Here is a 27,975-nt window from a genome sequence, read left to right as displayed (position 1 = left end):
GGCCACAATGATACGGGCCTGCCCACCATCGTCAAGGTCACCTCTTTGAGCAGGTCCCTAACACTCTTACAAAATACATTTAAATGTGAACAGTAATGATTGCATAGTGCATCTGCAACTCTGTTTTCTGTGTATATTACTTTAAAATCTCAGCCTGATGGCACCTTTCATTACTATTAGGGTGTGCAGTCTAGAGCCCCTCCCTACATCCTGGAAGTATGTCAGTTATCTGACCTGGGAATAACAACTTGCTTCCTGAGAATGGGATTCATCTACCTACTACGGCCCTAACTGTGTGGAGTTTGTATATTCTCCCTGTGCTTGTGTGGGTTTCCTCCAGGTGCTCCATTTTCCTCCCACACTCCAAACCTATACTGGTAGGTTAAATTGGCTCCCAGCAAATTAACCCTAGTGTGTATGTGTGTGTGCATGTGATAGGGAATATAGATTGTAAGACTGATGTGAATGGTAAAATATTCTCTGTAAAGCGCTGCGGAATATGTGTGCGCTATATAAAAAACTGGTAATAAATAAATAATCTGAGGACATACAATTTGGAAAAGTAATGCTGGTCATACACTAGTATGATTGCACGATTTTAGACGCATCATACAATAAATCGTGTGGAAGTCCTGTAGTATTTAGGTAGGATACGATCCGATGCGCGCTCCCTCCGCTCTTAAAATGTATGATATGATCAGATGTGCAGCCCATATTATCTATCATAATCATATGCAGATCGTGCCGTGTATTTGTGCATGTGATGCATTGTGCGTCCGACCGGCATCATTTCAGTGACATTTTGAAGAAGTGTGTGTTCTTTCAATGACCTTCCCTCCTAAACTGCAGATCGATCGTATCGTGAGATCGTATGCACATTGTGTCTCAATCGTGTGGCCGGGACCTACTGGGAGCTGCCGGGGAAATCGTAAGAAGAATCTCATCTTATGCTGGTCGTACTAGTGTATGGCCAGCATAAGACAGAACTGATTATCAGCCATTAAAGAAAGATAATTAGAAAGCTGACAAGCTTTATTCTGATGCAAATTCTGAGAAAACCTTATATATGGCTCAGTTGAAATAACCTGCTATTTCTTTTCATTCTCACTTTATATATTCCATTTCTCATATCACAATGTATTCTCATTCACTGACAGGTCAAGGCCTTTATAACCTGTGTATAATAGCATAACGATAGTACAATGCGGGTGGAGTAGAAATGCCACTTGAACATGTCATTAAACCAATTGAGCTATTACCATCGTTACTGTGTCATTACCAGCATTTCTCTCACCTGATTTCGCTGGTAACAGAAGTTGCAAGCCCAGAGTTTTGCACGATAATCCACTTGACTGGAAAACAAGCAGAAATCACATAAGCACAAAAAGAAATGTAATTATAAAGCTAGAAAACCTAAAATACATATTCATTGGAAAAGGCATTGTTTAATATAGAAAATTTGTATAAATTAATGTGTATACTAATAGGGTCAAATATAATAGGGTGAGAGTTTAGAAAAAGTTTAGCAGTAAACTCACGCGTTTTAAACTTTCGTGGACACTACGACTCGTGGGTGGGGACAGCTCTTTCAGTGGGGCACCGACAAAAGTGCAGGGTGCATTTCAGAAACTTCAAATTGGGCAAGGCGTGGTGCCCCACTGAAACAGCCTAGCGGGAACACTACTGAATGTTGACTGTCAGGTGCTGTGTTGATTCAAAGGACTAGCAAGACCAAGAACCAGCATTTTGAGGCATTGTATAAAGTTATATGGGGTGCCGCGAGTGGATGTCCTAGACCAAATCAAATTATTTATGATCAATGTGATAGGCAAAACCAGTGCTTTTGGCTGCCAATCATAAAACATGTAGACAGGCAGAAGAGCAGCTCTGTCCACCCCCACATAACTGAACCTAAGGATGACAATTTATTAAATTTTTTATTTTTTCTGAATTTCTCAATAAGGAACTTTCGGCCTAGGGTTGCCGTGAAAAAAATGCTGATACGCTGAGTCAAAAAAGTTTGGAAACCACCGAGTTATAGAATATTTTATCATAAGCAATTATAACAACATTGCCTAATACTACCTATTGTTCCACAGCTGCCATTAGTACCTATATGCTGAACCACTTGGATCCCGGGAATAGGACCTACGTGGTTGTAGCAATATGATGGGGATGTACAGGGGTAAACTGCATCTAGGGTGAAGTTCTCCTGTAACTACTGTACTTTTAAATGTCCGTGATACCTAATTTAAAATGAATTCCCTATCCTGAGAGGAGATTACATGTAACCTCATTATCTACCACAATGCAAGCGTTGTCATCAGTTTTCTGTCACTTCAGGTAATAAATATGTTTAGTTCTACCTGTGACTACATAATTGTGAGCACTATTACTAGCCATTTCATGTTACTAGCCATTTCATACACCAGGACATCACATCCCACCAGACCCTCAGCATCCCACCTCCTCCTTTCCCAGAGCACTCCTCCCCAACCATCTTACCAACTCTGACATCTTTCTCCCCTGTATTTGGAGAGGAAGTCATGGCCTGATCCGGTCCTCCCCCCTTCCCGTCTCCTCCGCTACATCTCTCCTGTTCCCATCTTGCCTACCTCTTCAATCTCTCCCTCACATCAGGCAATGTCTCTTCTGCATTTATCTCCCCCATTCTTAAAAACCCTACCCTTGATCCTAACACTCTCTCCAACTACCGCCCCATCTCTCTCCTCCCTTTTGCCTACAAACTCCAGGAGCGTATTGTTTACAACCACCATACCGCCTTTCTTTCCCCCCACTCCCTTCCTGACCAATTTCAGTCTGGCTTCCATCCTCTCCACTCCACTGAAAATTCCTCACAAAAATTAGTAATGACCTCCTTCTGCCAAATCCAAGGGTCACTACTCTCTATTCATTCTTCTCGACCTCTCTGCTGCTTTTGACACTGTGGACCACCCTCTCCTCCTGACAATTCTTCACTCCCTTGGTCTGTGGTATACTATCCTCCTACCTCTCTGACCATTCCGTCTGTCTCCTCTCATGTCTCTTGGTAAGTCTACAACTTGGACAAAGCAAAAATAATAGATATCTTATGGACTTACAGAGTTGCCAAAGTTCTATGTAAACATAGAAAAAAAAAGAAAAGTCTTTTTTCCACATATTGTTAGTTTTCTGTAGTGGACTTATCCATACCAATATCTTTGAATTGCCGCAGCATGGAGTAAAAATATAAATGTCCAATGCACGGTCTTAAAAGTGCACAAAAGTGCTAAGAGAACCATTCGCACAGTTGTTGTCTATCAGAACACAGATAAAGTGCTTTAGGTATGCCACTTTGCCATGTTTAAAGAATGTTAGTACTTAGTACTCCTAGTGGTATATTTACTATAAAATCAATGAAAATTTACAAAAACCAATCAACATCTGTGTTGTGTTTCTGGGGCTAGATCACAAGTTTACTATCAGACAGTTTTTGATGTTTAAGTATTAGTACATGTGTGATTTAGCCCCAGAAACACAACACTGATGATGATTGATTTTCATGGATTTAAAATGGATCAAAATCAATTAAAATCGCTCTGGCGAATCGGCACTATCCCCAACCCTCCATTAGATGACCCACAAACAGCACCTTCGGCAAGCTAGAGGTCCCACAAATTATCAGGGTTAGATTAAAGGGGGAAAACATTGGATGATGGGAGGAATGGAGTACAGAGGGTTGACGGAAGTAACATGGAGAGAGAGAGTAGGAGAAGAGAACAGAATTAAATCTACAAACAGTAGCTAGCGACCCGGCCAATGACAGGTCTAAAATACTAGTCAAATATGACAAACACCCAAACAACACTTGAAAAAAACTATTAGGACTAAATTACACCTACCCACTGTTAATACACTTTACATGGCTAATTAGGACATGAAAACTGCTTTAACATGAACAGTTGCGCATGGGTTTGTTAGCACAATTACTCTAAATATTTTATGCAGGGTTTCAAATTTTAGAATATGGGACAATCTATTTCTCATACATTAACGTGAACAACCAGTACAATAGATTGTATTGGAAAAAACACCAACACATGAAATGTGCATGGTAGATGTAAAAGTAAAACGCGTCGGAGGTATGCATTAGTAATCGTGCATTTTGCCAGTAAATCCAAGGAAATGTATACACAAGGTTACTATCTTGCTAACACTCTCAGCCTAGGCTAAAGCAGATATGAAAACCAAAGATTATGCAGGAATACAAGTGCTTGATATGCACAAAATAAGGGGCTGAGGATCACCCACACATAATCTCAATAGATTGTGTATTACAAATTTAGACTTTCAAGGCAAAAGAAAAAAACTCAAGCTAACAAGCAAAATACATAAGAGTGCAGAAAAGCATTTACAGAAAAGAATCCAAAAGACAACAAATTAAAAGCAACTCGATAGTAAATGTACTGTTAACAATCAATCTCAAATAGACAGGTTTGCTACAAGTAAAATATTGCTGTAATAATAATAAAATAAATGAAAACATAAAAAAAAGATATAAAAATAGTAGAATTTTCTAGAAACACAAAAATAAACCACTGTGTAGTTCGTTGGGAGAACAAATTTCCCACTTAGGATGGATGAAACATGTTGCAAGTGCAAACGGTGGGTACATTTTCTTGCTGTCCCGAATAGGAAGCTTTGATAAAGAATCAGTCAGTCAGTGATCATCTGGAATAGATCACTGTGCAGCTTATTCCCTGGATAGTATGAATCTCTCAAAACCTTGCTGTGCATTGGGCAGCACTGCTCCTGACGAATACTGGAAATACTAGCCCCTAAATATAGATGGCCACCGGGGGGGAAATTATACTGAGGTTTTAATCTTCACAAATATTGTCATGTACTGTACTTGTAATTCCAGAGTGAGCTAATTGTCAGTTGTAACGTATACAGCATTACAGGATGTAGTCAGCATCGCAACAGTCAGGATACCGGTGGTCACAATAATGACAGCAGCATCCCGACTGTCAGAATCCCGATAAGATTGCAGAGGTAAATATTAGGGGGAGGGTTAGGCTGCAGAACGGGAGGCTTACGGTTAGGCTGCAGGATGGGTGGTTTAAGGTTAGAATACAAAACTTGGTCGGGATTCTGACTTTCAGGATACCGCTGTCAGTATTCTGACAGCCAGCATCCCGATCGTTAGAATGCTTATTATGTGGGATCACAGATCTTTAGTCCTGTCATTTTAAGGGCTACAAGATTCTATGCTGATCTCAAAATTTTACCTTGCTTGGATACAAGAAATATATTGCATATGAGAACTACACCATATTCATTTCACTTTGTAATACTACAGAATTGAGAACGCAGGGAAATATATCCACTATTTAGACACCTGTCATCAATCTAAGTTGGGGACTTGTTCTCCTAATGAACTATATAGGCATAGAGGGGTATTCAATATGAAACGTTAACCTCGCAGTCGAAGATTTCGCCGCACATCGGAGCTTTTGCCGGCGAAAAAGTATCGCGTGCGCTCCCCCTTATCCCGTATTCAATATGAAATCGCCGAAAACGGGACCCGGCGATACTTGGATCGGCGAAAACAAATGGGAATTTTTTGGACAAAATTGTAGGACCCCCCTAAAGATGTCCAGACCTCGGGGTTCACTAAGGGTACCCCCGATTTTGCCTGCAGAAGAAAGTCTGTTTTTTAAATAGCTGCGGCAGGTGTTTTTTTCCCGACTTTGAAGAAGTGATGCAGAAGAGCATTTAGCTTTTTTTTTTTCGTTTTTAAAAGTGGTCCCATCAAATTTGGGGTATATGAAAATAGGTGCTAGCATATTTTTAAGTTATGTTTTAAAAATTCTGCAAAAATGCACCTGCCGCTTTGCGCAATGAAAAAAACACCTGCCACATACTTAGGGACCCCACCAGAATTAATTTCATTAGTTTGGCATTTTTTTTTCCTTTTTTTATATTTTCACAACAATTTTTTTTTTTTAGGGTGTCCCGATTTTTTTTTTAAACCAATTTTTTTTAACATTTCCTTTAAGGGGACATTCCCAAGAGTACAGGCTATTTTTTATAAGCCTGCACCCCCAAACCCCAATTCTGCACTTTTTTTCACTTGCTGTAGTGAATTGAAAAATTATCCCTGTTTTTTTAAAAATGACCCTTGACCACAATAACGAATAAAATCGGAAATTTTCGGGAAATATGCCTGGGACCCCCCTAAAGATGTCCAGACATGGGGGATCACTATGGGTACCCCTATTTTTGCCTGCAAAAGAAAGTCTGGTTTTTACATAGCTTTGGCAGGTGTTTTTTCCTGCCGCAGCTGTTAGAAACCCCGAGTTCCTTCAGTAGTTAAAAATGGGGGTACCCATAGTGATCCCCCATGTCTACACATCTTTAAGGGGGTCCCTAGAATATTTCCTTAAAATTCCCGTTTTTGTTGAACCTGTAAAAAAAAGTAGTAAAAAATAAAAAAAAAAAATGACATAAGCCCCCCTACAAAAGCCAACTATTTATTTTACAGTGAAATTACAGGTGCCGCATGTCTGCTGGCACTTGTAGTTCCACAAGTGCAAAATGGCAGACATGCTGGCACTTGTAGTTCCACTGTAAAGTACAATAGTGTGACATTATTTGGCCCCCCTATTACCCCCATACCCACCGCTCCAGGGGTATGGGGATGAGTCCCAGGCTTCAGCGTAAGCCTGTGGTGCTCGGGAGAGGGGGGGGCCTTTTTTGGGGGGTCCCCGACTCCCCCGAGATCAACGGCTTGCGCTGACCGACTTGGGGTGTAATGCTTTGGCCTAGACCCCTGGTGATTGGGTCTCCGGGACTGTGGCATTACACCCCGGTCGGTTGGGTCTGGTATTAAATACAAGGGGCACCCCACGTCTTTTTTGCCCCCTATATTTAAAACCAGCATTAGTCCCTGCAGCCTGGTGTTGGTTTCTAAAATACGGTGGAACCCTACACATTTTGTTCCCCGTATTTTTAGAAACCACCATTGGCTGGCAAGCCTGGAGCTGGTTTGGCTTTTGGGGAGGGACCTTATGTAATTTTTTTTGTCAATTTTTGCTACTTTTTTTACAGGTTCAACAAAAACGGGAATTTTCGGGAAATATTCTAGGGACCCCCCTAAAGATGTGTAGATATGGGGGATCACTATGGGTACCCCCATTTTTAACTACTGAAGGAAGTCGGGGTTTCTAATAGCCGCAAGTGCATAAATGCGACTTTGAAGATAGTGATGCAGAAGAGCATTTAGAATTTTTTTGGGGGAAAAATAACTATGCCCAGCAAATTTGGGGTACTTGAAAATGGGGGACAGCATATTTTAAAGTTGCTAAAGTGACTTGAAAAAAATCATGAAAAACTCACCTGCCGCAAGCAGCTGCAATGAAAAAACCACCTGGGGCATACTTGGGGACCCCCCCCAGAGTCAAGTTTGCTATTTTTTAACTTTGTCCCCGAACATTTTTTTTTTTGGCCCCCAAATTCAAAGTGCTTTTTTTGGGGTGTCTCGACAAAAGATCGTTTCAAGGGGTCATTCTGAAGGGTGCAGGCTATTTTTTTTAAAGCCTGCACCCCTAAACCCCAATTCTGCACTTTTTTTCGCCACCTATTTCGAACCTGAGAAAAGACTTTGAAATTGAATACGGTGTAAAACCAAAACCTCCGAAAATTACGTCATCGGTGCGAAAACATCGCTCCATATTGAATACCCCTCTTAGAGTCCCGAGCGGTTTAGTTTTGTGTTTCCAGGAGTCGCTGCTGTTTTTATATTTTTCATGTTTTGATTTTACACTGGATCTAAAATATCAGGGACACTTACCACAGGGGATTGAGAACAGCCCGGCAGGTGGTTCTGCTACACAGGACAGGCTCATATTGTATAGGAGGCAGATCAGGCCTCTCTTTTAACGGAGTGAAGAGGGAGGCTACTGGGACCACCATTCTTGTGGCCTCCAAACGACTAGATGGCCAAACGTTCCAGCTGAAGCGGACCCCATCCCTGTCTTCATTCTGCTGAATAAACTCCAGAAACGTTGCCATGGTCAGTTGTTCACATGCAACCTAAAACAAACAGGTACAAAGTCACTGCCATCTGAGTAAAACTTTATAAGACTAATAGAAAGTGCACTGCAAAATCATATGGTTTTATTTGTAGCCAATTCTTACACTTGCCCTGACGCATCGTTTAAACCTTTGTGAGATAAGAGATTAGAAGTTTTTTTAGATTATAAAAAACAAAATAAAGATTTATTCACCAAAAAAACGCTAATATGAAGAATTAATGTGTGAATAAAAAGCACACACCATGGTTCAGTAGCCTGTAGAAACACATTTGGCAGCAATAACATAAAGTTCTAATAATGTTTTGCTATGTTTAATGTCTCTTACACAGTATCGGTGGAAATGTTCTATTACTCCTTACTACACAGCTATCCTAGTCATTAAATAGATGTAACGACATTTAAATTGATAAATAATTAATTAATGAATTAGTGAAAACATAAAAATTATCAGCAGAAAACGTCAAAGTGCTAGTGCAATTGAAAGGTATCCTTAGGTGGGTATCAAAAAAACTAAATCAGTAAACATGTATGTGCGAGCATGAACAATAACTATTGTCATACCATCCAATATTGATTCCACTAGTGACCAATACAAAGTGCAAAGTGCTAATATTCCACTAGTGCATAGATAAAGATACACATGAGTCACAAAAGATATTGTGAAGCTGATCCTCTTACGCAAGTAAAATAACATCACATTAATATAAATAAACACATTGTTGTTAGATAGAACACATTGTTATTTGATAAAACATGAAAAAGTATAGAAGGCGAAAATGAAAACAAATGTAGACATAAATGTCATCAATTAATCATCGATTAATTGATGACATTTATGTCTACATTTGTTTTAAGAGGATCAGCTTCACAATATCTTTTGTGACTCATGTGTACCTTTGACGTTTTCTGCTGCTAATTTTTATGTCAACACGTTTGTATCATTTTGATTATATGTAATCACTAATTAATTATGTATCAATTTAAATGTCGTTACATCTATTTAATGACTAGGATATCTTTCTTATGGACGTTTTGATTGCACTAAGCACTTTTGACGTCTCCTGCTGCTAAATTTGTATATAAATATACTGTTATACCTTTCTGACCAAGTTTAATTATTAATTATTCACTGTCTTTCTATTTGATGATTACATGATGTATCTGAGCTTTATCCTGTTTTAATTTATCGAAATAAAAGTTAATTCTTATTATTTATGTGATACAGGGCTCTATTTACTACAATCCGCATATTGAATTCAGATTGTAGTGTGATATTAACGACTGAATTCACATTGCGAATTCAGGCAATATCACAGGGATTTAATACAAATCCCTTGCAGGGACAGAGCTTGCGATAAAGCTCTGTCCCTGCGAATCCCCTTCGGAGCCTTATTACGGTATTTTCGCAAAAAATATCGTGATTAAGTGCCCGCACATGCGCCGACCGGTCACCGCTGCTACCCCCCCAGCGCTAAGCCCCGCCCCTGGTGCTAAGCCCCGCCCCCGCGATTGCAGACCCCCCGCGACCCCCCTCTCCCTTAATTACACTTACCTGAATGCTCCGGGACTCCGGTGATGTTCTCCATTCCTCCAGTCAGGTGATCTCCCATACTGCACTGGGGCCCGATCACCTGATGACCAGGCAGCAGTAACTATGGGAGACCAGCTGACCAGAGGGGAGTCATCACCGGAGGCCTGATCACCGGTCCCTGGAGTCAGGTAAGTACATTTTTTTTTTTACTATTTTTTTTTTTTTTTCTTTAATCAGCTTGCGGTCTGTTTAGACCACACAGCTGATTACTGGGACTGGCTCCCGGCTCTGCTCTCCTCGGTAGAGCAGGGCAGGAGTCCGGTAACCGGGGGAGACCCTAGATAACGCCACTTCCAGGTGGCAATATTATCACAGGGCTTTCCCCGATATTTTATCACAATTTATTTTTAGAAACTCTGGGCCTGATTCAGAGCCGGATGCTATTTGCGGACGCTCGTTCAGAAAAAGGGGATGGCTATTTAAATTGAGCGCTCGCTCTTTGCGGTCTGTTGACGCCTCTATGTCTGAGCGAGCGAGCGAACGAAACATGCGCTCGCTATTTTGTAAAGACGTCCCTTGGCCACTCGCATCATACGTCATCTCCGCTATTTATTTGACTAATCGAGTACATCGAAAGGCGTATGAACTGCTCGCTATTCTTGTGGTAGTATTTTCCTACCGCAATCATGCGAGCAGTTCAGGCTAAAAGACAACCAAGTGACGTGGTCGATGACGCTGCTTTGTTAATTATGCACACCCTTAAAACACCCGTTTTGACCGTTTGGCACGCCTGCGTTCGGATCTCCACTCCCTGTTTTCAAGCACCTTCCCCTGTTATCACCCAGAAACGCCTCATCCTGACACTCAAATTAGCGGGCATTCGCTATTTTGCGAGCACACGATTTCCGACCGCACTGACTGGTTGGCGCATGCGCATTACAACCCATACGCATGCGCAGATGTGCGAACATCACTCGGAGCGAACGAGCAGCCGCTTACGAGCGGCTCTGAATCAGGCCCTCTGGTCGGATCACATTTCCCATTACAGTTATGGGAAATGCGATCTGCTTTACTAAAAATAAGTAATACTTAGGGGTTGGAGTAGAATTTTACGAATTCTACTCCAACTGCCCTGTAATAACTATAGGTGGTACTAAAATAATTTGACTTTATTTTAGTCAAAATAATGTTAATAAATAGAGCCCACAGTGTGTCATCTACAGACTGCACCTGTTTCTCTGAGATTATTGCAGATCTCATATTAACACAAACCTGAATGCTCTAGCCTGAACTGCAAAAGTGTCTCCTTTCATATAGAGGTGGGAACACTTCTTCATGACCAAATAATAAAGTACACCTGATAAGCAGTATTTGACTATAATCATTTTATTTATTAAATCATGGGGCAGATTCTATTAGTGGGCTGCACTCTACCTGACAATTACAGTATTTCCTCCATCACTTGCTTCTGTATGAAATCAATGAAGAAATCCTATCTTAAATCGCGGTCACTTACTACAACTTTACTACCTGAACAGCTGCCAGCACTTAAGCCTCCAATTTCTGAGGGAACCTCGCAACTAACTGACCCCCCCCCCCCTCCCTTCATGGCATGTGCTAACTAACTTTTCACACATGACTGATATTGGCCTATTTCTGTTGAAGAAATAATGACAAAGTAAAGGTAGCAGCAGGGCTGTATTTACTTCTAAGCACATGCTTTTTTCATGTTAGAATCTATTTTGAGCTATCACAAGGAATAAGGGGCCTGATTCAGACCCACTCGCGAGCGGCTGTCCGCTCGCAAGTGGGTCGATGTTATGGACTGAGCATGCGCACGACGGAGGGAGCTCCGTCGTGCGCATGCGCCATACGCGACGAGCGAAGGAAAGTCCTTCGCTCGTTGTGTCCGATCAAAGGGGGCGTGCTGTCAATGTTGATTGACAGCACGCCCCCTTTGGTGGGCGTGCCGGGGGCGTGCCTCCCTGACGGGGGCGTGCGCCAGACGCGACGAGCGAAGGAAAGTCCTTCGCTCGTTGTGTCCGATCAAAGGGGGCGTGCTGTCAATGTTGATTGACAGCACGCCCCCTTTGGTGGGCGTGCCGGGGGCGTGCCTCCCTTACGGGGGCGTTCCCACGGGAACGCCTCCCGTCAAAAGCCGGCCCACTGACATCACTAGTGATGTCAGTGGGAGTGATTTTGGCTCTGATAGAGCCAAAATCACTCCGGAGCTTGCGGTTGAAAACCTCAACCGCAGGCTCCGGCTCGCAATTTCGATGGTCGCGATGGTCACGACCATCGCGGCCATCACAATGCATGCTCGTATAGCCTGTGGGTGGTGACCCACAGCTATACGAGCGTCTAGGAGAACGCTCCATTTTCATGGAGCCCGGCCCTCATTCAGAGCGTGCGCTCTGCTCAGAGCGTACGGCTCTGAATGAGGGCCAAGGTGTACTTTGTTTTGCACATGACTTTATATCAGTAGCCCTTTAAGCTAGGTACGCACTATGTTATTTTTTTGATCGAACCAATAATTGGGACAGTTTTTCGACAAAATCACGGTCCCAATATCTGTGCTACACACTATACAATTTAAATGAAATACCTGGAGAATTTCACTTTGAATTTGAATATGTCCGCCCACAAGGATGGTGAGGTACTCAGGAAAAAGCATAGGCAATATGGGATTTTCGTTCTTGACCAACAGATCGTATAATCGAAGGAATGCGTTTGTGGGTGTTTTTTAGCCATTTTATCAGTGAAACAATGAAACGATCGTTCATACACACTGTACAATAAATGAGGCCCATCACCCAATTATTGGCAAATCTGCCCAAAAATGTATAGTGCATACATAGCTAAAGCCTATGTCAGTGGTTCTCAACTGCAGTCCTCAAGTAGCCCCAACAAGTCGTATTTTCAGGATTTTTGTCTGTGAAAAGAGGTGGGCTAATTATCGTCCCAGCAAAATAGATTAATTCACCTGTGCATGATTAAAGAAATCCAGAAAACTTGACCTATTGGGGGTACTTAAGGAATGGAGATAAGAACCACTGGCCTATGTCTAGAGGCCCCTAAGTATCTGCAATGTACTGGGGTAATGCCCTGATCCCCAGATGCCGGGGCATTGGTGAAATCCAACATGTTGGATTTTCCTGATTTGCCGATCCCGACCAAAATATTAGCTCGGGATCAGCAAATCAGGGATTTTTAACATGCGAAGATTGATGGCAGCTGATTGGCAGTTCTGACCAGCAGATCAGAGATTCTGGTCAGATCAAGGGAAATCGACGAAGAGGCCGTCAGATTTTTGGGGGCCTTTAAATTGCTCATTCACACAGTTTTTGCTTTTTATAATCATATAATTTGATTAGTTTACAAGATATAATAAAAAGTAACCAATGAATAATGACAAAAATCATGAAGATAGGGGTACCATCAGAAAATGGATGTACAAATTAGAAAGTCAAGCTATGCAACAAATACAATAATAAACAATGACAATAACCCCGCATAAACCAGATGATTACCCCATAAGAAGGGGGGGCGAGAGAGAAGTAGAGAGTAGCGAGAAGCTGAAGGAATAACAGGGGGCTAGACTGAATGAGTGAGAAGGGTGGGAGAGTTATGATGAGAAAAACTAGGAAGCAGCAGGGTATAGAAGAGGTAGGGAAAATAAACAGAGGTAGGAGTAATGGTGGAACAGGAAGGGGGGGGCAGATTGAAGCAAGACGAGGGGGGGGGGTCAGGTTATGAGAAGAAAATCACCCTGTTAGGTGAGACCGGGGAGATTTTTGTTGTGTTATACAGTGCCTTGCAAAAGTATTCACCCCCCTTGGCTTTTTACCTTTTGTGTTACATTACAACCTGTAATTTATTATTTTAATCTGAATTTTGTGTGATGGATCTGCACAAAAATGAGAGATATGGTAAGAACTTACCTTTGTTATCTCTCTTTCTTCGAAGTCCATAGGGTCCACAGGGTTGACCTTGGGGTATAGCTGGATCTGGATCCATGGGTACCACGCAGTTAAAGCTTTTGCTGCTCCCAGGATCCACTGGGTCCATCCTCCTCTAGGCCCCGCCCCGAGCCACAGGCACCTCAGTTGGTAAGTAGCCAAGGCCGGAGGGGGAAAAAGCGAGAAGGAAGACTGGAACACACAAGAACCATACTCACAGAAAGGGAGACGGAAAACCAGTGACCAGCCACACAGCCCATATGAAGCCAGGTGCGTCAGGGTGGGCGCCCTGTAGACCCTATGGACTTTGAAGAAAGAGAGATAACAAAGGTAAGTTCTTACCATATTTCTCATTTTCTTCTTCAGGGTCCATAGGGGGTCCACAGGGTTGACCTTGGGGATGTCCCAAAGCAGTCCAACTAAGGGCGGGGACGCTCCTGTGCTGAAAGGAGAATCCGGCGCCCGAAGGAAGCATCCTGAGAGGCGAAGGTGGCAAAAGCATAGAACTGTAAAAAGGTCTGGATGGAAGACCACGTGGCCGCCTTACACAGCTGAACAGCCGAAGCGCCACGGCTAGCTGCCCACGAAGGGCCTACAGACAGAGTAAAATGAGCCTTAATAGAGGCTGGAACAGGCAAACCCTCCCGTGTATAAGCCTCACAAATAACCAAACGAAGCCAACGGGCTATAGTTTGTTTTTTGGCAGGCCAACCCCTCCTGTGAAAACCAAAAGAGGACGAACAAGGAATCCGACTTCCGAATGGAACTAGTAAACCCTGAGAGCACAGACCACATCCAAGGAAGCCTCACCACCCGAGAGATCAAGATTGAAAGGCCGGCACAACAATTTCCTGATTAATGTGGAACTTAGAAACCACCTTAGAAAGAAAAGAGGGACGAGTGCGAAGCACTGCCCTGTCCTGGTGAAAAATCATAAAAGGAGGACGACAGGAAAGCGCCCCCAATTCTGACACCCTCCTGGCTGAAGCAATTGCCAGGAGAAAAACAGTCTTAACAGTTAACCACTTGAGTTCCAACGACTCAAGCAGTTCGAATGGAGGACCCTATAGGGCCCGAAGCACCACACCACCGCCAAATCCCAGGAGCCACTGGTGGAACAAAGGGAGGCTGAATCCTGAGAACACCCTGGAAAAGGTGTGGACATCTGGCAGTGTAGCTATCCTATGCTGAAACCACACAGATAGTGCAGACACATGAACTTTCAAAGAAGCGAGGCGTAAGCCTAAATCCAAACCAGACTGGAGGAACGCCAAAATCATAGAAACACGAAAACACCTGAGGATCGTAGTTTCTAGACTCATACCACTGAAAATAAGTATGCCTCACTCTGTGGTAAATTCTGCCGGAAGCAGGCTTGTGCGCCTGCAGCATCATGCTGATGACTGAGCTGGAAAAACCCCGGGACCTTAAGATGGATGTCTCAAGAGCCACGCCGTCAAACACAGATGACCCAGATCCGGGTAAAGGCAGGGACCCTGAGATAACAGGTCCCGACTTTGAGGCAGAGTGACCGGAGCGTCGATGGAGATGCTCCGAAGATCGGAGTACCAAGGACGTCTGGGCCAAGCCGGAGCCACCAGCAGAAGCGTGCCGCCGTCCTGTTTGAATTTCCGAAGGGCCCGAGGGAGCAAGGATATCGGAGGGAATAGATACGCCAGCTGAAAGGTCCATTTCACTGACAGCGTGTCCACCAGGCTTGCGCCGGCATCTCTTGTCCTGGACCCGTACACGGGTAACTTGTGATTGTGACGGGAGGCCATGAGGTCCGCCCCCGGCAGTCCCCACCTGTCCACGAGTAGCTGAAATACCTCTGGGTGAAGCGACCATTCCCTTGGATGCACGTCGTGATGGCTGAGGAAGTCTGCCTCCCAATTGAGGACTCCTGGAATGAAGACTGCCGAGATGGCCGGAAGGTAGCACTCCGCCCAAGAAAGGATGCGTGACACCTCTGACATCGTTCCCCCTTGACGGTTGATGTACACCACTGTGGTGGCGTTGTTGGACTGAACTTGCACGGCCCTTCCTTGAAGAGCATGACCGGACAATTGGAAGGCCCTGTACACGTCCCAAAGTTCCAGAATGTTGATAGGAAGAACCGCTTCCTCCGCAGTCCAACGGCCCTGAAGTGGAAGTGGACCCGTCACTGCACCCCAACCCCGGAGACTGGCATCTGTCGTGAGCAGAACCCAGTCCGGGATCCAAAAGGGGCGACCCTTGGTGAGAGGAGATGTCTGAATCCACCAAGCCAGTGACATGCGCAACTCCAGAGACAACACCAGCATCTGAGACCGGATCCGGTGTGGTAACCCGTTCCATTTGGATAGAATCAGTCCCTGCAGGGGCCTGGAATGGAACTGGGCATATTCCACTATGTCGAACGCCGACATCATGGAACCCAGAACCCTCATTGTCGAGTGAACCAACACCTGGGAACTCCTCAGGCAACTGCTCACTCGTAGTTGTAGGGAGGAAATCTTTTCTGGAGTCAGAAAGATCCTTTGCTGATAAGAGTCCAGAAGGGCTCCCAAATGAACCATCTTTTGTGACTGAATCAGGGAGGACTTTTTCCAGTTTATCAGCCACCCGTGCACTTGCAGACAAGCGATCATCAAGTGCAGATGTTGTAGAAGTACCTCCGGAGAGCCTGCCAGCAATAGGAGGTTGTCCAGATACGGCAGAAGCCATAACAGCCATAATTTTGGTGAACACCCTTGGAGCCATGGAAAGACCAAAGGGCAGAGCCTGAAATTGGAAGAGATGCTGGCGTATAGCAAACCTCAGATACCACTGGTGTGAAGGTGCTATAGGAACATGGAGGTAGGCGTCCTGGATGTCCAGGGAGACCATATAATCCCCCCGGTTCCATAGCCAGAATGATGGAATGCAAATTTTCCATCCTGAATTTGGGCACTCTGAGGAACTTGTTCAGCGACTTCAGGTTGAGGATAGGCCGATGAGACCCATTGGGTTTCGAAACCAGAAAGAGTAGAGTAGTAACCCGTCCCGCGTTGAGAAAGCGGAACAGGAACAATGACCCCTGCTTTCAGCAAGGACTCTATGGCTACCTGAACCTTGGTCTTGTCCTGAGAAAGACTCATGCATGAAGAACTGTTGGAGGGGTCTGTGACGAAAGGAAAGGACGTACCCGAGAGACCACTTCTCGTACCCAAGCATCCGTGGTGGTATTGCACCAGCACTGGGCGAATTGAAGAAGTCGGCCTCTTACTCTGGGATCCCCCAGAGAGAAGCCCATCTCATCAGGCTGAAGGCTTAGCCTCTGGCTTGGAAGCAGCGCGTCTAGTACTCCATGCCTGCTTCTTTGGTTTAGGGGCGGCCTTGGTTGACGACTGTCTCAGGAAGGACTGACCCTCGACCCTTGGACTTCCCTTGAGTACGAAAGGACCGAAAGCCTAGGTACTAGCCTTAGAAGGCGCAGCCACCGATGGCAGAAAAACAGACTTAGACTTTGCCAGGGTGTCAACAATTTTGTCCAGGTATGGGCCGAACAAAATCTCCCATTAAAGAGTAAGGCCTCCAGGCCTTTCTTGGAATCCGCATCTGCTCTCCAAGAACGGAGCCACAAAGACCGTCGAGCAGACATCGCTGCCGCCAATACTCTGGAAGTCAGAAGACTGGCACCAAAGACGGTTCTCCAATACAGGAAGCGGCATCCCTCATCTGTCCCACTAAAGCTCTCTGAACCTCCGGAGTTTCCTCAAGAAAAGTATTTTCCAGTACATTGGCCCAGCTCTCAATGGCTTTAGCCACCCAAGAGATGGCCATGGACGGATGGGCCACCGCCCCTGAGAGAGAATAAATTGATTTTAAACAAGTATCCCACTTTCCTGTCTGTAGGATCCTTTAGGGATGAAATGGAAGGCATAGGCAAGGTAGCACTCTTGATCAAGCGAGTAACGTGAGAATCCACCAGAGGCGGGGTTTCCCACTATTTGCAATGACTTGCAGGAAACGGATAACTAGATGCCAAACGTTTTTGCGGCTGGAACCTTTTACTAGGCGACTGCCAGGCCTCCGCCATATGATCAGTCAGCTGGTCAAATAGAGGAAAAACAGCCAAAGTCACTTTTGGTGCTTAAAATTTGGATACATGGATTTAGGGGCCAGTGCTCCATCCTCTATATCAAGGATGGACCGCACCGTCCTCACCAATGCCGACAAAGTAATGGAAGATTTCGTTTCCACTTCCCGGACAGGGGAATCCGAGTCAGAGTCCTCAGGCAATTCCCCCTCATCTGAGGACGCATCCGAGTCTGATAGTTGCACAGACTGGGATGACATAACAGGGCGTTTAGATGCCTTGTGAGGCTTGTCACTCCGTAGCATAGTTTGAAAGGCTGAAGAAGAGGCTGCCAAACTCTGGACTGAACTGGAGAACACATCCACCCATGGTGGTTGACCCACCTGCGGGAGATCCTGAAGGGAATGATGGACTGCTGTGTCACCAAAGACTGAATATACATAGGTAACCCCGTATATGGATTAACAGTCTGAGGCCCAGGGGGAGACTGCAATATATGTGGTATACCCTGAGAAGGGGGGATGGCTGTTTGGGGTAATTCCCTATGGGGGAGAGCGTTCGAGACCACCAGACGGTCCGCGATGGAAGCCAGCACCTAAGAAAACACTGCCCAATGGAGGGTCCTGTCCCGAATTTGGGGAGGTTAGAGCTGCCGCTGTAATCCATGGTGGTCTAGAGGACCTGCGGGGTATGCCTCCATGGAGTGGGAGCCCGCCGCCACAGCTTATCCAAATCTTTGATGATCCCCCGGAGCACCATCAAATCCATCATCATCATCAAATGGAAAGAACATGGAACCACAACAAACCTGCCAAGAGAGGGCGGTCCACCAAAACTCACAGACCGGGCAAGGAGGGCATTAATCAGAGAGGTAGCACAGAGACCAAAGGTAACCCTGAAGGAGCTGCAGAGTTCCACAGCAAAGACTACTGTATCTGTGCATGTGACCACAATAAGCCGTACACTCCAGAGAGCTGGGCTTTATGGAAGAGTGGCCAGAAAAAATCCATTACTTAATGATAAAAATAAGAAGACACGATTTGAGTTTGCCAAAAGGCATGTGGGCGACTCCCCAAATGTATGGAGGAAAGTGTTCTGGTCAAATGAGACTAAAATTGAACTTTTTGGCCACCAAGGAAAAATGCTATGGCTCAAACCCAACACATCCCATCACCCCAAGAACACCATCCCCACAATGAAACATGGTGGTGGAAGCATCATGCTGTGGGGATGTTTTTCAGCAGCAGGGACTGGGAAACTGATTTGAGTCGAGGGAAAGATGGATGGTGCTAAATACAGGGATTTTCTTGATCAAAACCTGTTTCAGTGCCTGTGATTTGAGACTGGGACGGAGGTTCACCTTCCAGCAGGACAATGACCCGAAGCATACTGCTAAAGCAACACTCGAGTGGTTTAAGGGGAAACATTTAAAATGTGTTGGAATGGCCTAGTCAAAGCCCAGATCTCAATCCAATTGAGAATCTGTGGTCAGACTTGAAGATTGCTGTTCACATCCAACATGAAGGAGCTGGAGCAGTTGTGCCTTGGAAAAAATGGGCAAAAATCCCAGGGGCAAGATGTGGCAAGCCCATAGAGACTTATCCAAAGCGACGTGCAGCTGTAATTGCCACAAAAGGTGGTTCGACAAAGTACAGACTTTAGGGGGGTGAATAGTTATGCACGCTGAAGTTTTCTACTATGTTGTCCTAAATGTTGTTTGATTCACAATATTAAAAAAAAAACACAACTTCACAGTTGTGAATGAAATGATGCACACCTTCAAACAATCAATTTTAACTCCACCCCCGTTTAAATGCAAGGGTGTGTGAATACTTTTGCAAGGTACTGTAAGTACTAGTGGGACCAAACCGAGTGATATATTCCATCTTCATACACAGTTTTAATGACTAACGTGTGTGTTTAACAGAACAGCACAAGAGAATATGGTGGTGTTATATTTAGATATGTTAATAAATAAAGCATATGGTCTAACCAAAGAAATGATGACAAGCACCAACATTGTAAGAATAACTAATTATATACTATAAACATTATTATAGTTTTTGTAGAAAAATAAAACTATGGTGCAGCATAACTAAATCTGAGTCCACACATATACATTCAGCAAGTTCATGGTCCATTTATGTAGCTAATATGCATTAAAAGTACTATCAGTGCAGCCCCTACATTAGTATCCATCCATCAGCTTGGGGATCTGAGAATAACAACTTGGGTCAGCAGCAGGAGTTTAGTGCCAGACAGGCCAGCATCTGAATCAGGCTTAGTGCCAGGGAAGCCAGCAACAACTTAAAGCTTAATGACAGCCTAAATAGCAGCATCACTGGGTTTAGTACCAGGCACACCAGCGACAGGATCAGGTAGGGATGGACATCGATGATTTACAACCATCAATGGTCTATGACTAATGGCAAGTATTTATATCATAAATGGCGGCACCCAAAAGAGATGAAACATTGGCAGAGGCAGTCCGATGTCTGCGCATAAGCAGCACTCAACTATCAATGGTTAAACTACCAATGTTTTCTACCGATGCTTTAAACCACCAGGGGTGGGGAACCTTTTTTCTGCCGAGGACCATTTTGATAGATATATATATATATATGTATACATACATACACAAATTTTTTTGTGGACGCGGTGGGGACGAGGCCACAATCGCCGGTGATTACAGTAAAGCCCAGAGAATCCTGACAATGCACCAGGGAGCTGTAAGGGCAGCGGTGTGACCATCTGAAGCGTCCTAAGGATGCTCCAGGCGGCACTGCTGCATAGATTCTGGCTGCATGGTGCCATTCTAGGCACCCTGCTAGCCAGATGAGGCTAGCAGAAAATGCTGAGGGCCAGACCAAATGGTTCCGCGGGCCTTATATGGCCCCCGGGCCTGAGGTTGCCCATCCCTGATTTAAACCAATCACACATCGATTTTACAGGATTCCATGGCCATTACTAGGTTCAGGTATAGCGGCAACCAGGCCAGTAGTGGAACCTTGTTTAGTGACAGCCAGGACAGTAGCGAAATCCCATTCAGATGCCAAAGCTCCACAGTAGAAGGCTGTATAATCATAATATAATTTATGTAATCAGCATGTGCTGGGCTGATATAATGCATGGGCAGCATAGTCATAGAAGAATCCATATAAGTATCCATTATCAAAGCAACCACCGGCAGACATTGTTAAGCACCACTCTTTGCATATTATACACTATTGCATATTTCATGACCGGTTTGGATTTCATATTTATGAACTGGAGATATTGACCGACGCTCCAATATGTGAAAGAGGTTCATGTGTTCCAGACTATATTCTATGTAAATCATATTATACAGCGCTATAAATACATGTAATTATTCTCTGTGCAGCAATGCAGGTTTTTGGAGTTTGGTTCCAAAGGCTTAAACAATTCTCTGATGACGTAAACCACTTTAAGCCTAGTATCACCCTCTTCTGCTGCATATCCTTCACTCCCTTGGTCTATGTGACACTTCTCTCTCCTGGCTGTCCTCTTACCTCTCGGACCGTTCTTTCTCTGTTTTCTCTCATGACTCCTCCTCCCCCCTCACAGCCTCTTACAGTGGGTGTTCCCCAAGGTTCTGTTCTTGGACCTCTCCTATTCTCTCTATACGTCCTAACTAGGTAAACTCATACGCTTTTCTGACCTCCATTATCATCTCTATGCTGATGATACTATCTTTCCTCACCTGATCTTTCCCCCTCTCTACTGACTCATATCTCCAACTGTCTCTCTGTTATTTCTTCCTGGATGTCCCAGCGATTTCTCAAACTTAATATGTCTAAGACTGAGTGTTATGGAAAAGTGTCTCACCAGATAAGGCAGGAAAACTTGGTTTGTAGAGTTGCCTGCCAGGAGGGCAGGATTTCTTGGCTAGATGAGTTGCCTGCCAGGAGGGCAGGATTTCGTGGCTAGATGAGTTGCCTGCCAGGAGGGCAGGATTTCTTGGCTAGATGGGTTGCCTGCCGGGAGGACAGGATTTCTTGGCTAGATGAGTTGCCTGCCAGGAGGGCAGGATTTCTTGGCTAGATGAGTTGCCTGCCAGGAGGGCAGGATTTCTTGACTAGATGAGTTGCCTGCCAGGAGGGCAGGATAACTTGGCTAGATGATTTGCCTGCCAGGAGGGCAGGATAACTTGGCTAGATGAGTTGCCTGCCAGGAGGGCAGGATAACAAGGCTGAAAATAGTTCAGGTGTAAATGTACAGTTTGATTACACACAGTAGGACTGAGAAAACTGTAGCTGCTGATTATACAGAGGAAGCACGGACCCAAAGGCTTGGGCCTGCATACACTGAGCACAGCATGAGGATGGTGAATAGTTGAGGTGTAAATGTACAGTTTGATTACACACAGTAGGGCTGAGAAAGCTGTATCTGCTGATTATACAGAGGAAGCACGGACCCAAAGGCTTGGGCCTGCATACACTGAACACAGCATGTGGATGGTGAAAACAGACAGCAAGCTAACAGCATTCAGAGCAGAGTGGAACAACAGTCTTGAATAATTGAGCTACCTGCTGAAGCCTGGAAGGCAGCATGGAGGGAGACAGAGAGTGGTAAATAGAAGCGGCGGCTGAAGTGTAGACAATCACGGAGGATAGCTGGAACAACCAGACCGAGCTGTAGGAGGAAACTCTATAACCGACGAGGGGGAATGAATCTGGAAGCTACAAATAGGAGGAGCAGCCAATCAGCAGCATATGGAGTATGAGTCACTCTCTGCAGTATCCCCGATGCTTGGTAATCAGCGGAACCGGATTCTGAGTCAGTATAGGTCCCGAGCCGGTGGGAAACAAGCCGCTGCCACAGCTTGTGACACTGAGCTGATCGTCTTCCCACCCTCCCACATAACCTCATTTCCCACTATTTCTTTATCAATACAGGGCTTGACACATTTTTCTAAAATCTAGGAGCCAGGATGACATAGTAGGAGACAGACCACCGCCCCCCCCAAAAAAATTACAGGAGTAATGAGCACAGCTGTGTGTGTTATGCACCTGTTATACACACTATACTAGTCCTCAAAATGGTCACAATTGAATGGATACAGTAAAATGGAGGCCCTCTCACTGCTCTGCACAGCTCCCCTGCTCTACCTTCCAGTAATAATGGACCACATTTCACATAAAACAATGGTGCCAGAAAGTACAACAAAACCCCGCTCCCCTCATGGTCACACCACTATCCCTCTGAAGCCGCTCCGCAATCCCTGGCCACGCATAGACCCTACTACCGGAGAGCTCTTTGCAGCCGGAGATAAGAGACAGTAGACAGCCGGGGACGTACAGGAGGATCAGCGTAGACTGGGACAGACAGCAGGGATCAGAGCAGGCCAGGATGGAGAGAAGTAGCCAGCGCAGGCCGGGACAGACACAGGCACAGCAGTCACCGCAGGCGATACTCAGCATATGCACTCCTGTGCATGATATGAACACCGCAATACTATAGGCATGAATCTCTGCCGAAGCTGATGAGGATCTGCTTCCTCCCTCACTGCAAAATCTGGTAGCCAGGCAGCAAAATCTGGTCGCCATGGCGACCTGGCCCCCGGGATTTGTCAAGCCCTGTAGCAATAGATGGCATAACTATTTCATCTAGTCCCAAAGTGCGTTGTCTTGGAGTCATCCTGGACTCTTCCCTCTCCTTCAAACCACAAATTCAGAACCTCTCACAGTCTTGTCGTTTCCATCTCAAGATTATTTCCAAGATCAGACCCTTTCTTACCCAGGATGGCACCAAAACCCTCATACATTCACTGGTCATCTCCAGATTGGACTACTGTAACCTCCTCTAATCTGGCCTCCCCAAATCCCATCTCTCTCCTCTCCAGCCTGTCCTCAATGCTGCTACTAGTGCTAGGCTCACCTTCCTCTCCAAGTGCTCTACAGCTGCCTCCCCTTCCAGAATCCAATTCAAGATTCTCACACTCACTTACAAAGCCCTCACCCATTCCTCTCCCATTTACGTCTCTGATCTCTCCCTTCACTCTTCTGTCCGCCCTGTTCGTTCACTTAATAAATGCCACCTTTCATGCCAATTAATTACTTCCTCCCACTCCCGCCTTCAATATTTTGCCCGTGCTGCTCCCCACCTTTGGAACTCCCTTTCTCTCTCCATCAGACTCTGCACCGCTCTACAATCATTCAAACAAGCTCTTAAGACCCACTACTTCATTAAAGCCTTCCAGTTATCATCCTAACTTGCTGCTACAACTTACTTCCTACCCGCCTACCCCATCTGTGTCACTCCTGTTTGTCTGTCCCTCCCTTTTAGAATGTAAGCTCTTACGAACAGGGCCCTCTACCCTCTTGTGCTTCTCCTTACTGTATTTTAATTTATCTCTTACTCCCCACTAGGGCAACTAACACTCAGCTGCTTATGTGGGTGTAAAGGTCGCTAATATAGCTATGTTTATTATCCATGTCCTGCTTTGTATTGTATTGTAAGTCACTGGTTACTTATTTATATACTTTGTAAGGTGCTGTGGAACACTTGTGGCGCCATATAAATGATGATAATAATAATAATCATAAGATCCCTCTCCCACAACCTCCAGCTAGCTCCTAGATCTGAAAGTCTGACACTGTACTCATGGGCGGTGTAAGATTCCTTGGAGGAGTCTTTCACTCCTCCAATATGCCAGGGATGTAACTAGCAGGATAGCCGTGATCACTACCGCTGGGCCAGCAAGTTATCTTTAGTACATGGAAGGGACATAGCAGTACCGCGACTATCAATACATATGATAATTGTGATAGTAATTTTTATAAATAGTGATGGTAATATAGGAATTTGATGTTTTAGTAATAGTCAGACTGGGTGGTTTTGTTTTGATTAATCCTGTTATGTACACATGCCTAGGTGGGTCTTGCCCTGATATTCAGGAGAACCCATTCTAAGGCATTAGTACAATAATTTTATTTAATAGATACACCATTGAGGATGCTATTTAAAAAGCATACCAATGCCCATTCACTGACATAACTATAATATAGTCTAGTTGGAAAAAAATCACATTAATAAATGTCAACTACCAATATACATACTGTACATCGCTTGTGCAATTTCCATGGGTGGTAAGCACTCATGGGAAAATGGATGAATGCTTCATAACATGAATGTGACACCCAAACCCCCACCATGTGCAGTCAAGATATTTCATCAGGGGGTAGAAATACCTTCTAAAACTAAAGTCGAACATTCCTTCCTAGGCTGTATAATCGTAAGATCAGAATAACACAGGTTAAGTATCGTTTTATACTCATGACTAGTTACATTTTGGCTAAATAGCTGGGGTTTGCACAAGGGCGACTACATTTTTATGTGGGAATTTACTTCCCTGGCTAAGGACCCTACTTTCAGCAATAATGCCCATGGTTATCCACAGCTCCTGGGCGCGATGCAACTGTCAGGTCGCTACTAACTCTGAAGTACTACTTAATCCGCAATAATTGCAGCCTCGGTGCTACTCACTTAGCACGAGAACTAAATTCCTGCATAGGAAATGAATTGCTCACAAAGTACATTAAAGAAACTATGGGTGGATTTTATTTTATTTTTAACACATATTGCATATATATCACAGCAGAAAAATGTGAAAGTCGGTCTGGTCATGAAAGAGGTGGGTGGGGACCTTTCCAGTCATCAAACGGTTAAGAAGAAAACATCTATCAACCTGCAGTAAAGCAACCTGCAATGTAAACAGCAAAAGAACATAGAAAATGCTGCTGCTAAGGAGAATGAAACCTGTATAATTAGCGCCTTAGCAACATCCCAGCAATTCATAACTCCCTGTAAAATTAACTATCTGTAAAATTGTTCCCCTGGGTATAAGAACCTGGAGGGCAGTTTGCATGAGTGCAATAACAAAACTATACACACGCCTCACTTTCCTCCTTTTGCATTACTATATGCCATTAATGACAAGAACTTTATGCTTCAAACCTCAAAAAAAAAACACACACTATAAAATATAAGATACCAGACAAAAGGGTCAACCCAAAAGTAGAAAATACAGCAAACCCAGTGAGTGTGTAAGTTCCCAGGACGGGGAAAGTCCTGGTGAGGAGGCAAGTAGAACCGTTACTTGAGAACAAGGAGGAAAAGTTTATTTTTGTGAATGAGGAGTCAGCCGGGGAGACAACAGGACCCAGCCACCTATGCCTCACACTCAGCCATGTATGTGGCAGCAGCAGGTCTGTTACCCACCAGGTTACCTTCCACAGTAATCCATAATCATTCCCTCCTGTGACTGCCACTCAGCCCGAGGAGCTCACACTCACTCTACTCAAACTGCCCACCACACACTGCCTGCTTATGTGCCCACTTACAGCACAGGGAGTGAGCACTGGCACTCACCTCTCTACCTCCAGCCCAGCAGTTCTCTATCACTACACTCCTCGCCGGTGTCTGCTGCCCCTAGTGCCCCGGCCCCCGCCTGACGTCACAAGATGGCGGCGCCCTGTGCCACGTCAAGGAGCTGGGAATAGCCAGAGACTGACAGCTGGCTATAGACACCGAGCAGCAGAGACATGAGTCAGGGCCGCTGCAGACGCTCTATAACACAGCCCCCAGCTACGCATACAGCACAGGGGCCCGGGCGTGCCTGTACATGCAGCATCTCCTCCTAGTACTACACCCCTGTGCTTCCACCACTCACTAATGCTGATAGCTCGTGCTGGGACTTGTAGTACCACAGTATTCAAGAACCCAGCGGTAAAACCTTTTGCACACAGGCGCATTATTACACCTAAGTATATAACCAGAATTATCATAGCGGACATTAACAGACACTCTGCTCATATTTATTATAGACCCTCCTGTGCCCCTACTACAGCCAACTAGTCACTAGTATCCACACACAGCGCTCTCCTATTACAGCCAACAAGATGCCATCTGTCCAGCAACGACGAACAGAGCAGCATCCTCAGACAAACAGCTGCACTACTACTACTGTGATCATGTGACAGCTTTCCATGTCCAGCCTATAGCCCGCCCATATCCACCCGAAGCTCCGCCTCCTCTGTACAAGCTCCGTCTTCTCTGTACAAGCTCCCAGGTTCGCGATTCCTGAGTTTTTTACTATTCCAAGAATCAGAGCTGGCCCTAGCCAATTTGGTGCCCTAGGCAAAATTTTGACTGGTGCCTCCTACCCCTACACTATATATATATATATATATATATATATATATATATATATGTATATATATATATATTTACATACACACATATATATACATATATACATACATAGTAATGCCCCTGTAGTAGTGCCCATATATAGTAGTAAAACCCCATGGTAGTACTCCTATAGTAGTACCCATATACAATAGTAATCAGGGGCGCTGAGAGGGGGGGGGAGCGGGTACAGATTACCCGGGCCCGGGCTTCCTGAGGGGCCCGTGGGGGCCTGGGTCAAGCGCCACCCCCCCCCCTCACAGCAGCCCAGCACACAGCGTGTGCTGAGCCGCAGTTGGAGACTGCTCGTGGCTGCAGACGCACCCACGCTGCAGCCGCAGCAGTCTCCTGTGCGGGGGAGCGATCACACTGATCGCGCCCCCCCCTGGCTTTGCGCGCAAATCTTTTCTTTTTTTTTTCTCGGGAAAAGGGGGCGTGGCCACACCTACCGTGATTAGGCCACGCCCCCTATTACCGAGGCCCGCCATGGCTCTTGGCGGGCCTGGTAGTAATACCCCCATAGCAGTGGCGTAACTAGGGTCTTTGGAGCTCAGGGCAAGAAGAACGGCGCACCCCACAAACACACACACAGACAGACAAGGGAAAAATATTTGCATGCCTAAGGCGCGCGGCAAAAAATGGGCACAGTCAAATAACAGAAGGGGCGTGGTCACTTTAAATGGGGCGTGCAAGCATGACATGACACCCATTTCTCGTCACTCTGTGAACTTTCCTTTCCATATGCACCTTACCTACATGGCTGTTTTTCACAATGTGGAAACGTACCTTCCCTGGAAGACGGCATCTTCAGTCGGTATTCACTATTCATGTAGGTCACATCGTCCGGATGATGCCTGTTTGTGTAGGAATATTAATAAGGTCATCATCATACAACAGCGGTTCACCTAGATGTGTGCCCCTTGTGTAATTTCCTGCCACCTGTGTCTCTCAGCCACACCATCTCCCCCTGAGTCGTCTGTTAGCACACCATCGCTTCCCCCTCCTGCATCGACTCTCAGTCACGCCATCATCTGCCCCCCCCCTCCCCCCACATCATATGTCGGTACTTGCACACTGTCGTAATCAAGTACTGTCCAATGTCATTCCCTAATATCCACGTGGCCACAGAGGGGGCAT

At 45.1% G+C, this 27,975-nt stretch overlaps 1 protein-coding gene across 3 annotated transcripts in view; it reads right to left on the bottom strand.

Moving 5' to 3' along the window:
* The window catches only part of LOC148442951 (protein transport protein Sec23A), a 141,211-nt gene extending 114,995 nt beyond the window's left edge, over positions 1–26,216 (bottom strand). The window contains exons 1-3 of one of the 3 annotated variants that reach the window (XM_088463468.1): positions 26,020–26,216; positions 7,835–8,076; positions 1,295–1,352 (exon numbers count right to left, since the gene is read on the bottom strand). In XM_088463468.1, coding sequence (XP_088319594.1) covers positions 1,295–1,352; positions 7,835–8,055 — 279 coding nt within the window. In that variant the 5' untranslated portion in view covers positions 8,056–8,076; positions 26,020–26,216. Of the gene's footprint in view, positions 1–1,294; positions 1,353–7,834; positions 8,077–21,474; positions 21,494–25,877; positions 25,899–26,019 lie in introns of those variants that run through there. The other 2 variants (XM_088463469.1, XM_088463470.1) reach the window with 2 other exon arrangements.
* Positions 26,217–27,975: the final 1,759 nt, after the last annotated feature.

This window comes from Taudactylus pleione, unplaced genomic scaffold, assembly GCF_031769625.1.
Source record: "Taudactylus pleione unplaced genomic scaffold, aTauple2 ptg001381l, whole genome shotgun sequence".
NCBI lineage: Eukaryota > Metazoa > Chordata > Amphibia > Anura > Myobatrachidae > Taudactylus > Taudactylus pleione.
Note: the sequence above shows the minus strand (reverse complement) of the source record. Positions and strands in the feature narration are given on the sequence as shown.